The sequence below is a fragment of the Electrophorus electricus genome, chromosome 4 (genome assembly GCF_041902795.1).
Source record: "Electrophorus electricus isolate QZ-2024a chromosome 4, ASM4190279v1, whole genome shotgun sequence".
NCBI classification, from domain to species: Eukaryota; Metazoa; Chordata; class Actinopteri; order Gymnotiformes; family Gymnotidae; genus Electrophorus; species Electrophorus electricus.
This window is the reverse complement of record NC_137500.1, coordinates 37,926,403-37,939,848: the sequence shown is the minus strand read 5'-3', so window position 1 is coordinate 37,939,848 and position 13,446 is coordinate 37,926,403. Positions and strand designations below refer to the sequence as shown.

General features: G+C 36.5%; 3 protein-coding genes across 4 annotated transcripts; all 3 read left to right on the top strand.

Annotated features, from left to right (window-relative positions):
* hoxd13a (homeobox D13a) lies at positions 1-6,042 on the top strand. Its single transcript, XM_035523542.2, has 3 exons — positions 1-702; positions 1,757-3,867; positions 5,904-6,042. The coding sequence occupies exons 1-2, from the start codon at positions 114-116 to the stop codon at positions 2,017-2,019; spliced, it is 852 nt and encodes a 283-aa protein (XP_035379435.1). The 5' UTR covers positions 1-113; the 3' UTR covers positions 2,020-3,867; positions 5,904-6,042.
* hoxd12a (homeobox D12a) lies at positions 4,477-7,818 on the top strand. The gene is made up of 2 exons (XM_027018052.3): positions 4,477-6,404; positions 6,771-7,818. The coding sequence occupies exons 1-2, from the start codon at positions 5,729-5,731 to the stop codon at positions 7,007-7,009; spliced, it is 915 nt and encodes a 304-aa protein (XP_026873853.2). The 5' UTR covers positions 4,477-5,728; the 3' UTR covers positions 7,010-7,818.
* Positions 7,819-9,649: 1,831 nt separating this feature from the next.
* hoxd11a (homeobox D11a) lies at positions 9,650-12,718 on the top strand. Of its 2 annotated transcripts, XM_027018054.3 has the most exons (3): positions 9,652-10,685; positions 10,785-11,240; positions 11,968-12,718. In XM_027018054.3, exons 1-3 carry the CDS (start codon positions 10,631-10,633, stop codon positions 12,195-12,197), a joined length of 741 nt encoding a protein of 246 aa, XP_026873855.1. In that variant the 5' UTR covers positions 9,652-10,630; the 3' UTR covers positions 12,198-12,718. The 2 variants fall into 2 exon arrangements, with proteins under 2 accessions (XP_081569777.1, XP_026873855.1); XM_081713651.1 differs by having other exon boundaries at positions 9,650-11,240.
* Positions 12,719-13,446: the final 728 nt, after the last annotated feature.

Below are 13,446 nucleotides of genomic sequence, written 5' to 3'. Positions count from 1 at the left end.
ACTGAACTGGTTGGGTGCGTTATCCTGCTTGCTTGGTCTGGATTACCGGAGGACGATGGTATTAATTAATCACGTGTAATCACGTGTACGGCTGTGCGCTTTGTCATACAAACATGGAACTGGAGGAATTAAGCGGGGAGATAGCCTCCCTTCCCAACAGAAGTTTTTATCCGTCTGCGTTTGGAGCGCACCCGAGTCGTTCTTCGACAGCAGCTGCCGTGTATTCCCTGTCGGAGTGTCCGAGCTCGCTTAGCCCGGAATGTCTCACTCCTTACGTTCCTTTTCCCAATACAGCGACTGCTGCCAACTCGCAGGTTACCTTTGGGTGTCGCTTCGCCAGCAGTTGCTACAGTTGCAAAGCCCCTCCGAACTCTGTGTATCAGCAAAATGTCGTGAACCACAGTGTCAACGGGAATGTAAATGGGCACCCAGCTGATGAGCAGGACGTGGTTAGTTTGCTGCGCTGCGGCGATGTTCCAAACAGGATTCGAGAGTTCGGCTACACGAGTCCCTACAGAAGGATCCCTGGATATATTGACGTGCCTGTAGTTCAGCGAGCAAGGGCCAGAGATCACAGACGTGATTGTTCATTCGGAGCTGAAGGCTACCAGCCATGGAACTGGTCAAACAGTTGGAGTAGCCAGGTTTATTGTCCTAAAGACCAGACGCAGAGCTCACATATATGGAAATCATCACTCACAGGTAAGATCTGTATACTAAGTCACATTCTGCTTCCTTTTATTAGCAATGGTTGGTGTTTTATATATTTTTATATATATAGGGTTTTCTTGGTAGCAATAGTATATTTATAATAGAGATAACCTAGCAGGCCGAGTGTGTTGATGTAGTCAACAAAATACACATTTACGTACGCCATAATAATCTCATAATAACTTTTATAGGATGCAATAAACCAATTACCCATAATTTATCCATATATATTTATTTTCTTTTTAGGTTGTTACAGCAAAGCCACACCAACAGTAACTTTACTAGGGTGATTAAATTTTCATAGGAACCTAACAAAGGTCTTTAGTGAATATGAATATCTATATTGTGTTCTACACTAAAATATTAGTGTAATTATACAATATACATATTCTTATTCACTATGCAACTTTAAGGTTCTTTTGACTCTATATATATGTGTGTGTGTGTATGTATGTGTGTGTGTGTGTGTGTGTGTGTATATGTGTGATATATATATATATATATATATATATATATATATATATATATATATATATATATATATATATATATATATATATATATATAAACATATATATATATATATATATATATATATATATATATATATATATAACATATATATAAAAAAATAAATATATACATATATATATATATATATATATATATATATATATATATATAAAAACATATACATATATATATAAAAAAATAAATATATACATACATGCATGCATGCATACATACATACATACATACATACATACATATATAAACATATACATTTTATATATATATATATATATATATATATATAGTGTGTGTGTGTATATATATATATATATAGAGAGAGAGAGAGAGAGCGAGAGAGACAGTGTTTATATATACTAAAAATGAACATACTTTGTGGCCTATAACTTATTGACATAAGACTGCAAAATGTGCATAGTCTCAGCATAATAATAATTATGTGCATTATTTATATATATATTTATATTATATTATATTATACATGCACTCAAATGTTTGTTTAATATTTTTCCAGAAGATTCAATGCTGTCTCGGCCCGATACCAATCCTTTCCTTCAGCGTGCGAGGAAGAAGCGGGTTCCCTACAGCAAACTACAACTGAAAGAACTCGAGCATGAATACACCATTACAAAGTTTATTACCAAGGAAAGGCGACGACGCATAGCCTCCTCCACCAACCTGACAGAGAGACAAGTGACTATATGGTTTCAGAATCGCCGTGTTAAGGACAAAAAAATAATTTCAAAAATATCTAAAGACTTTGGACCTTATAAGTGAGTAACCACAAGAAATAATTGTCAACCACACATCCTTAATATCTTTCTGTATTTAAATTAGTCAATGTGTGCCCATGTCCATTTTTTTTTTGTTCAACTTTTGTGATGAACAGACTTTGTAATTTAAATAACAGTTTTAAATAGGCTTTTATTTGATCATTGTCAGTTTTGTAAAGGCACAAATCACAACTTGAAGCACTGTGACTGAGAGGTCTTATCACACGCCTGTGTCGTAGCATTCTGTGGCAAGTCAGAACCAGTGCTGATAATATTTTATTTTGTCCACAGTATTTAGATGTACAGCTGTTTTGTACAAAAGTTTACAGATATAAATGTTTACAGATATGTAGATGTTGGTACAGTAGCAGAATAGTAAATAGTCCTCATTAAATTTAACGAACAGTTCTGTAACACTCATAAGAAAAACAGCATGACTGAACAGAAGATTCACAAATTCATAGACAAATCTTATATCTTAAAGTTTTAACAAGAGAATCAAATGATTGATAAACAACAAAGCAACTGTTTTTTTATTTATTTTGTTCTTTGTCTGTCTTTTTTGAGCCAATGAACATTACATGCATCTGCAGGTGACTTGGAAAATAGTCAGATATTTTGCATTTATTGTAATGTGAAGTTGTTTTCTTGCTTTCAAGTAGGCCTATTATATACTACTCCTAACTGCCACAGTGAATTTATCCAACTAGCCAATTTCACGATATTTCCAATGTGTGAATAACGTAAAAACATGGCACAGATCTGGAAGGCTGCTGTTTATAAGACACTGGGTGTAATTAATTCTCATACCATAAAATTTTAAATAACTGTTGAATTTTTTTACAATGTTGAAATTCCAGTAAAAATAAATATGGCCAATGAAACCTGGAAAAAGCCTAAAAACTGCTCTGCGTTTACCTTCCCTAGCCCCGCTAATTATATTAAAGCTCCCAAGGCGGCGTTTCGGAGCAGTTTCAAAATGTTTACTCAAACACCGAATTTTGGATTTACCGTTGACCTTGAGACGCATTCTTAGACTCGACCTTGACTGAAAGGAGAGACATAGATGGTAAAACATCTACTCGTGGAAGTATCTTGCCATCTACTGTTCATGTTGTGTAACTACAGTTCAGATGCACTTCAACGAGAATACATGCCCACTGTGTTTTTGGAATTTAATACAAGCGAGAGAACATGGTAGTAACAAAATAGGTAAAGGAGATGTTTCTTTGCAATTTTGTTGAATCGTTAAAATATCACGATGCTATCAAGTAAGCTCGCTGCATTACATCATAGACCCAAAAGCTTCCTGTGTCACAAAACACTTCAGTACAGATCCAGTAGGACTGAGTGACCATAAAGCGCGCGGAAGAACTTAACGGCGACGCTTACCTTCTTGCAGAAAATATCCAGTACCACGTTGGTCTTTATTATCAACACCGTCATCACCATGTTATGGTCACTGTGATGAGTTCATGAAGAACAAAGCAACATTCTTTAATTTACTTATGCATATTATAAAATAACTCCATAAGACTACCATAAAATATTGCGATAAAATGGACTTGTTTTGGTAAATGTGCGCCTAGACATTGACCATGAACTGTGATTTGTCATATTGTCAGTGATTATGAACATTGGTTATCTGTTAAATAAATGCGCTGCCTGAGCGAGCATTTCCTTTCGAGCAGACGAAAGGAATCTCTTTTGACGGTTTTCATAAATGTACTAGACTCGTAAAAGCTTGGGAGGCCGAACTGTCTGCTCTCTTTCCGGCGTGTTTAGAATTCTTAGCTATTTAGTTCGGTCTTGCTGAGGGATCCTTTAGCAACGTTTGACATAGCGTTCCAAGGTAAGATCCCTTTTTTAAACACAGTCTTGTCATCCTTAAGAATGAAATGTACATTTTAGCATCTTATGTAGTATACAATTTCTTTTATTTTACTTTAATACGAGATAATTTGATCATTCACGTTTCCATGCCTACTCAAGTTCAGTGTAAAGACGCCTTGTGGGATTTGCCATCTGTTGATCAATGTCTTATCCTCAGCTGGGCCTATAGGAAAGTTATCAGTTTTCGAAGCTAAATACGCAGTTGTCTAAGACATCCAACTTGACATCAGACTACACATCTTACACAGGTGGTCTATTCCATTAAACTTAATTTTAAAAATAAGCATGGAACAGGATCGAAGGATAATTCAAACTGCCCCATTAACTTTATTATAAAATTTAAGTACACAACTTTTCTGTATCCAATTTACCACAAATGTTACATTTAGCATTTCTTCAAACCATCCTGCAGCATACAAACTATATATATATATATATATATATATATATATAATATATATATATATATATATATATATATATACGTTTGGTAACTGTTACTTACATTGGGACCTTCTCCTCTTTGGTGATAACGAGAATACGAATAAAGTTTCAGTCACGAATCTCGAATCCTGAAGTTAGAGAGAAGCCTTAAGTTTGTATATGAGTTTGTGCCTGAGTCCATAGTGAGAGACGGTCACGCGTGTCTCTCTTATTAGCATGGAGACGTTGAGGTAGACATTAATTATTCAATATTTTTTGCTGTTGCAGCTGTTATTGTTGTTGTTTCCTTATTACATACGTCAAACCATTTAGCGTGCATACCTTAATGTAGAACTAGGCTACGAGTAGGCTAGTAAAATAAGTAAAATATCTCTCTAATACAAAAATGTAAATATTGAAAGCATCTGCAGTATCTGGGCGACAGCAAGGCGTTTATGACAAACGTCGATATTAGACGTATCTCGACAAGTCATCAACATTCTCTCTTGTTAAATAATAAAAGCAGTGTGGTGACCTACAAATACAACAAAGCTAAAAGTACTAATACCTCATGTTATAACAAGAACAGGCTTATTTTATTTTGCTAGGGAACTTGTAGTTTACTCTCGTTTGAATGAGACATTTTCTGCGATTAGTTTATCTTAGCAGTCTGTGGTATAATATATTATCTTATATTAAATAGAAAGAAAGCAAGCAGAACACATAACTATTATGACCGAAACAAAACATGCAAATGGAATGAAAAATGATTCGACACAAAATCTGAACAATCTTCTTTGAACAGTTGGTTGTTAAGATGGCTGGCGATTCTTTGAATTCTTTGAAAGGCGCTCTAAGAACCTTTTAGACGTTACATAATTGTTTTTTTTAATGAAAGTACCGTTCCTGAATCAGTCCGGGAAAAACAAGATATGGTTTAAAAAAACAAAACAAAACACGTTCTTTAAATAGCTACCACTCATCTATGATTAGTAGGGCAATGTGAATCTATCAATCATATTATAGCTAACAACTGTATCGAAAAAGAGTACTGAAAAACTACTAATTAACAATATTGTCTTCTTAGAAACAATACAAATAAAAATAACATTGCAATATTGTCGCAGGCCTATTGCAGATGTGATGTGGTCATTAACAAACAACATTTTGTAGATAGGCTAATTCTGACCAAAGGGCTAACATTTAATAGTAAAGCATAATTTTCATTTGAAAACAGTTTTTAAATTATTCTGCGTGTGATATATCATATGTGACATAGAAATAGGTATGTTGCAGTGTTGGCCTTTGAAATGTTTTCCCTAAAATGACGTAATCTATGCATTCGCTATTCTGCTGTAGGTTACTGCCGGCAGGGCTCAAGGGCGGGACTAGGCGACATGTTTTGCAAATCACGTGACTGTGCCTTAACAAATCAACAATTACCTTGGCTTTGTTCTTCAGGGGTAACTAAAACGGTTGTAAGAATAGTTAGGACGCGCGCCTTAGAAATGTGTGAGCATAATCTTCTCAGTTCTGGCTATGTTAGTCCTCTACTGAATTTTCCCTCTCCAGACGCCTTGCATTTCTCAAATTTGCGTGGCAATGGAGCCCAACATTCCGGCCTCCCGCAGATCTACGGCAGGAGAGAGGTGTGCTCGCTCCCGTGGACTTCCCGGAGTTCGTGCACAACCCCGCCACAGACCCGCGCCTTTAGTGATAACTCTCAGCGTTTCCTCACTAACCCAGTGACTGTGACTACCAGCACTCAAAACCACAGCAAGAGTCCGCTGGGGGACTTCAGTAAATGCTACTTTCAGGATGCAAACCACAAACCAGAGGTGCCGGATAGTCAAATGACAGCGTTCGTCGGTGAACATGGAATCACAGTTCCCGCAGGCTCTACCAAATATGAAGTTTCAGGCTTGGACAGACGGTTGCAAAACATGGTGACACAAGCCGAGGTGAATTCAAATAGCCAAGCAATAATTGATGGCATTAAAGAGTCGGTACACGCCATTGTCCCAGTTCAGACCTCATCGAGTTCTCAGAACACCAGAACAGCCTTTTCCGATGGTAGGAAACTTCTTCTTTCACCTGCCATGGAAGTTATGGACCAGTTATGTCATATTATGTTTTTAGATACGTAACACAAAATACGTTACTGTTGCCTGGTGTACCATATTAAGAATGTTACACTAAGTAGAGTTATTACATGCAGTGTTATATCATCAGTAGGTGTATTTCTTTAAGATTCGCTTAATTTTTGCATATGACGAATTTTAAAAATATGTAATATTTTTGGGGAGTTATTTCCTAAAAGAAGGAAAGAAAAGAACACCTCTAATAATTTGTTTTTAAGGAAAATATATATATTTAGATTTAAAGGCCCACACAATTTATGTATGAGACACAAAGTAATTATAGCTTTCTTCTTTCCAGGAGTACCGTGGGGGCCTACACAAATTAAAGCAAGAAAGAAGAGGAAACCTTACACGAAGCCACAACTGGCTGAACTTGAGAATGAATTTATGATGAACGAATTCATAAATCGGCAAAAACGGAAGGAACTCTCGGACAGACTGGACTTGAGTGATCAACAAGTCAAGATCTGGTTTCAGAATCGCAGGATGAAAAAGAAAAGACTGTTAATGCGCGAGCATGCATTTACCATGTACTGAAAAATCAAGGTTATGGTGTTCGTGACCTCTTCCACTTAGCAATGATTTACTTGAGTGATTTAAGTAGTTAATTGCATCCGAAACCTTTAAGATAAAATTCCATTGTAAGGATATGGATATTTATTTGCAGGCGATTTATTCCAGTACAGCTTGTAGGTTTTCAGTTGGTCATGAAAACACTGATTCTTCGCATCAGGCCTGTTAACTTTTCGGCTTTTAATGTAAATGTTGATTAACTGCAGATCACATCACATATTGAATTAAAATGCAAATAACACACAACAGTTCTAATAATTTCTTGAAAACACTTTTAGAAGTTTTCTTGAAAACACTTTTTTTTGGGGGGGGGGGGGGGGGGTTTGTGATTTTGTTGTGTTTTATTTTCAAGACGAAAATTAGAACTATTTATAAGATCTAATGTGAATCCTGGATTGTGTGCTATATGTTGATTTTATGAGATTCCTTGTTTTTGACCTGTACGTGTGTTACTGAAAATGAATAACGGATAGACGAGCGTTAGCTTTGTGTGTCTAAGATCAGGTTCGTTTATGTCGATGGAATTTCGGGTGAAATCTGAAATCAGGGACTCTCACACCTTATACATCACGTAGCATATAGATAACCTCATTTACATAAAATTGGATTAGAACACATTTATTCTAAAAGGCCTGATTTAAGTCTTACATAGGAATGCAACTTGTCATATCTTCAGAGTTACCTCTACAGTGTCACTGAAAAGAACTGTAATTTTTGGAATTACCTCAATTTATGAAACTGATTAAATATAAAAAGATACGGTGAATGTTTAAGATACTGTCTTATTAATCCTTCTAATATGACATTTATTGAACAATTATGACTGTATTATAGAAATGCAGCATGCGAGTTGCTAATAGTCTACTATGCAGATGCATGTTAGCATATTATGAGACTTGGGGGTTAACATGGCACGTTGCAGTGTACAGAAACACTATTAAGGACAACATTATTTGCGAAAGAAAATGAGTTACTGTACGTTACACGAGACATCATCAAGGGACCAAGGAGGGTAAATAAACGCACCGAAACATGGTGGACACTTTTATTTGTGTAAATATGAATCCAGATCTGTTAGATTGTACGGCTGATACTTATATAAAAAAAATGATATCAGCCTACAAAGTAAACCCCACCAACTGAGACTCCCACTGGTTTAGCTCCTTAGGGGTATTGTTAGCATTTAGTTTTAATTATCTCTTTAAAGCCATAAAATGTGTGTGTGTGTGTGTGTGTGTGTGTGTGTGTACGTATATATATATATATATATATATATATATATATATATATATGTACATGTGTATGTGTGTGTGTGTGTGTGTGTGTGTGTGTGTGTGTGTATATATATATATATATATATATATATATATATATATATATATATATATATATATAAGATCTGATCAGTAAGTTAAGTAGTTTACAGTTAGAGCCAAAAGGAATGTTGTTGTGCCTTTTATGAGAATACAGCAAGACACGGTTTGTTGGCGCGCACCAGATACAGGGCGCCAAAACAAAGTTAATGTCAAGTTAGTGTCTAATCTTGAACTGAGAAAGTGCAAATTCAGCTATCATACCACTTTACGAAAGGACAATTTAATGCGATTCATTTGAACGATATTGTTTATACTCACAACGAAGCTGTTATGAATAGTCCCGCAGAACAGGTTAAACGCCTCCAAGACCTGTTTTTCTTTTTTTCTTTTTTTTTTTTGATTCTCTAACAAAAGCTGTGCTAATGATAATTTAAAATCATTTGTATTAATTTATGATTAACTTAAAGAGTTCATAGGTTGTGAAACAAATTATATTACAGTTAGTAAACAATTTAGCAATGCATTCCTAGTTTGGCATCCGAACATTCTTTGACTAATCAATGTGTATGTATGTATCTTAACTTGTACCTTTACATATCTCAGTTTAGGTATTTACATATCTCAGTTCAGGCTAGTTTGCAAATTACAGGAAAACTGAATTAAACTAACATGCGCTTAGTTAAGATAAATTAACACAACGATACAGCATACAATGTAAGGCGTTAAGAAAAGGGTACAGTGCAATCTACCAAATACTTCACATAGTACTTTAAAACATAATTAAGATTAGTCTGAACTTTATCTGTTTGTAAAATTATGTTATTGCATTTTAATTATTCGGTAAAAACAATAAGAGGCTACATGTTGCTTTCGAAACATCTTTTGGCGCCAGTTTTGTCGATAGCAGTCTCTTCCACCTAACTTGCAGGACATTTCAGCTAGAACGCATCCCTTTGTCTGAGCAATAAAATGATTTGGGTGCTGACGGTTATTGGTGATTGCCGGGTGTGCACTGTCTCAGACCGCAGACGTTCAAAGCCAGACGAGCTGTTTTGTACTTGGCAGTGTGAATCTAGGGTCTCTTACTCCGGGATACCTTCGTCTTTTATCTGTTAAGATGCAATGTTCAACAAAAAAAGAAGGGAACAAATGGATCTTGGAATAACCAACGTCTAGAGTAAAACAAACCGTGCAGTGAGTAAAATCCAGAAACTACTACTACTATACTACTACTACTACTACTACTACTACTACTACTGCTACTGCTGCTGCTGCTGCTGCTGCTGCTGCTGCTGCTGCTATATTACTGCTTTTTAAAATTATTATTACTATTATACCACAATACTACATATTATTAGACGTTACTGCAGTTTGTCACATTAAACCCATCAGCAACATAAACACTTAATTTAGATATTTTAATTTAGATAGCAACATAAACACTTGGTAATTTAGATAGCTTTGCGCGTTTAAGATGCACGGTTAAAAGCGGAAAAAAGACAAAAGAAAGCAAAGCCTATTTTAAAACATTTTAAAACTGTTAGCCCATGTAAAGATGATGTCACAGAAAAGGAATGTTTTGGGGATTGGTGTTAAAACCAGGACAAAGGAGACTGGACATGATGTTGAGAAAGAAACAACAACAAGAAAATCAGCCTACTATTAAAACAGAGTATTGGGCTTAACCCTGTGAAAGCTATGTGATTCTACATGTGTCTCGTGTAGATGGAACAAAAGTTATCGTAGTGGCGGCCCATAGCTCTTCAAATGTGATGTGAGTGCTTATGAAAAAAAAAAAAGTTACAAAAGGGAACTTAATTGAGTTCATAAGAATTGTAGCCTCTATAATGTGCTGACTAAAATGGTGTTTTGCACGTTCTTTATTGTAATATGCAGAGCATATTTCTGGTGCAAGGTCTTTAATGCAGCATTTCAGCGATTGTTTACTAATGTCTTGTTATGAACATGGAATGAAATGGGGATTAACGTGGGAGATTAAAAATTGTAGGCAACCAATAACCTGCAGTGTGCGGTTACCAATGAGTTGCTCAAGACGGTTCTTAATGACTGATATTGATATATGGTAATTTCTTTACCGGATCACATGACACAATTACCTCAAGAATCGATCAAGATGAATTGCACGTCAGCCTACGTTTCCGATTTTTTCTCCCTCACGGGTCCTGTCCACACGCCTATGGTGCAATAGATGGACAAAGTTTAACCCAGTCAAGCTGCCTATTGCTGCTCCGCGACGCTAAACCGAGATATGACGGACTACGATGATCGCAGCAACTGCGCTTCTAACATGTATTTACCGAACTGTACGTACTATGTTTCGGCGCCTGATTTCTCGTCGGTGTCGTCGTTTTTACCACAGACTACATCGTGCCAAGTTAATTTTCCATATTCTTCCAACATAGCTCAAGTCCAACCTGTTCGTGAAGTGTCTTTCCGGGACTATGGACTGGATCACCCGAGCAAATGGCATTACAGGGGCAATTACGCTTCCTATTATTCAACGGAGGAGATAATGCATCGAGATCTACTCCAGTCGTCAAACCGGGCGGAAATGATATTTAAAAACGATTCCATGTACAGCCACCACGGCGGCTCAAACACGGCGTGCAATTTTTTCACCAATGTTGGCAGAAACGGAGTACTTCCTCAAGGATTTGATCAATTTTTTGAAACTATCAATGCTGAAAAGCCCAACCCCGAGCACCCCAAACAAAAGGTAGTGCCTGATGTCCCCGGAGATGCCGCATGTAATAAAGTCTCTCCAGATAGCGCGGAGCAGACGAAGAGACACCCAGCTGAAACCGCGGACGATGAATCCTCACTATCAGCTTGCGGGGACGGCAAGAGCAACGGCCCAAGTAGGTACACGCGTGAAACGTCGGTTAAAGCCGCTTCGTACTTTGAGTTTTATGTGTAGCTTTATAAGCATGCAAAGGATTTTATATACCTAGTAAGACGTACTTTGCTGTTGTAAAAAAAAAATTATTACAGCAAAGCTGTTTAGGTGGGTAATGCTGGCGACGTGTTGTGCACCTCTTCAATTAATTAGAAGATAAATAATGTAAAAAAAACAAACGAACAAATGTTGCCTAATGCTGCTTGTAATAATCTTCTGGCCGGAAAGTGCCGTCTGTGCTAACGCAACATGTCTGCTGCTATACGCCTGTATTTGTTTCATAAGCATGTACAAATACAATAGCAGATTTTAAGACAGAACTGCGAGACTTTCATTGTATAGAAACGCACAAGAACAGCTCATGTGCGCGTATATTTGTGTGCGCCTGCGTACGTGCGTGTTTGTGTCAGTGCATTGTGTTTGTTCATTTATTTGCGCCTTGCTCTTCTAAATGCACTGATTATTCGTGTCCGTGTCTTTTGTTTGTGGTTTAATATTTATTAGAAAGAGTATTTGAATAAAGAGGATTTATATTTATTAGGTTTCTTAAGGCTGTTATAGAAATCATTCGGAACTGTTCGCTTTAATGTAGTCTACATGTTGGTCAGTTAAATAGCTGTTTGACCAGTCCAGCAAAGTCCCATTTCAAATGTATTATTAATCTAACTCACCTACATTTCTCTTTGTAGGCGCAAAGTCCAGAAAAAAGAGGTGTCCTTATTCAAAATACCAGATACGAGAACTTGAACGAGAATTCTTTTTCAACGTTTACATAAACAAAGAGAAACGTCTACAGTTGTCAAGAATGCTAAACCTTACAGACCGGCAAGTCAAGATCTGGTTCCAGAACAGAAGGATGAAAGAGAAAAAGCTGAACCGAGATCGACTTCAGTACTTCACTGGAAACCCTTTATTCTGAAACACGACATTGCCCACTTTGGTAGACCAGTTCATGGCTTCCAGTGTCATGATTATGCAGACTATGTTGCTGGGACATTATACATTCAACCAAATAAAACATGCAATCTAAAGCCGTTCCTAGGTCTGATGTATATTTTTAACTATGCAAAGCATTTGGTACTAGAAGAAAGAACTCTTACCTCAGTGAAAATTATACACCGTTTATTTAAGGTGAATGTAAATTGATCCATAAAAAGCAAACATTCTCAAAATAAGGGTACCTCGACAATCTTTTCATACTCTGTTGTTTAATGGTGAATGCCACTGAAATGTAACCACATTGTATATTATTTATTGCAATTTACATGGTACATAGAAGGCTACGTAAGTCACATCCATTGCAGTAAGCAAAAAATAATTTTGATTACAATAATCAATACATATTTCAATTATAGTAGAATTGTGTATGCATTTGTTTGATAGTAGCATGTCGTGTATTGGTGTATTAAATAAAACATTAAAAGTCAAAATTCTTTTGAAGGTTTGCCTTAAGCTTGTGTTTTATGGTGAGATGCAAAATATTTAATTAAAAATGTTTCCAACATCTTAAATGATAGAACCATGAATATACATTAGAAGTATATTTCAGATACCCCCAAAACGATGACATTTTAAAGAACAGTAATGTTTTTAGAAGTGTAGTCTAGGGGTGTCCTGGAGCAGAGCAACATTCTCCAAGCATAAAGGAACTCCAGAAAGCCCGTACGTGACTTACGGGTTTATACGTTTTTGTTCTTTTACACTGTAGTTGTTTACCAAACCTTGAACCGTGTCTAGACAGTTCAATAAAGTCTAGCTGTAAAGGTCTAAATTGGGGGCCATTGTACCCTCTGGCCAGTCCAAATGCGAGTCTTCTCCAAAAGCTCTGTATGCTACAGATGTTCTTTTCTAGGTTGTGGCGGTGCACAATCTAGACAGTGAGTAGCATTCACGAAAAAATATGTAATCTATACTACAGAAAATGCCCGGCCACTGAATTAGAAATTCTGGGATGTCGCCTCACGTAATTTCTGTGTGCAGGCTGCTGTGGAGTATAGGCAGTCATTTGCGTCAGAATAGGCTGAGACGTGACTGTTGATAATAACATCCCCACCACCACGTTTGAATTATCGTACACTGAAATGTGCCTTGAAATATGAAAATCGTATTTGAACTTCCATGATGTCAAGGTCGTCACCCTTAACCCTTTTAAATAAGAATAGGCGCCT

What these genes read in the sequence shown, in the direction of transcription:
- hoxd13a (XM_035523542.2), top strand. Translation starts at nt 114, where the DNA reads ATGGAACTGGAGGAATTAAGCGGGGAGATAGCCTCCCTTCCCAACAGA. An exon ending in ATGGAAATCATCACTCACAG is followed by an intron (nt 703 to 1,756) that starts GTAAGATCTGTA and finishes ATATTTTTCCAG; the next exon opens with AAGATTCAATGCTGTCTCGG.
- hoxd12a (XM_027018052.3), top strand. Translation starts at nt 5,729, where the DNA reads ATGTTTTGCAAATCACGTGACTGTGCCTTAACAAATCAACAATTACCT. An exon ending in CAGAACAGCCTTTTCCGATG is followed by an intron (nt 6,405 to 6,770) that starts GTAGGAAACTTC and finishes TCTTCTTTCCAG; the next exon opens with GAGTACCGTGGGGGCCTACA.
- hoxd11a (XM_081713651.1), top strand. Translation starts at nt 10,631, where the DNA reads ATGACGGACTACGATGATCGCAGCAACTGCGCTTCTAACATGTATTTA. An exon ending in CGGCAAGAGCAACGGCCCAA is followed by an intron (nt 11,241 to 11,967) that starts GTAGGTACACGC and finishes TTCTCTTTGTAG; the next exon opens with GCGCAAAGTCCAGAAAAAAG.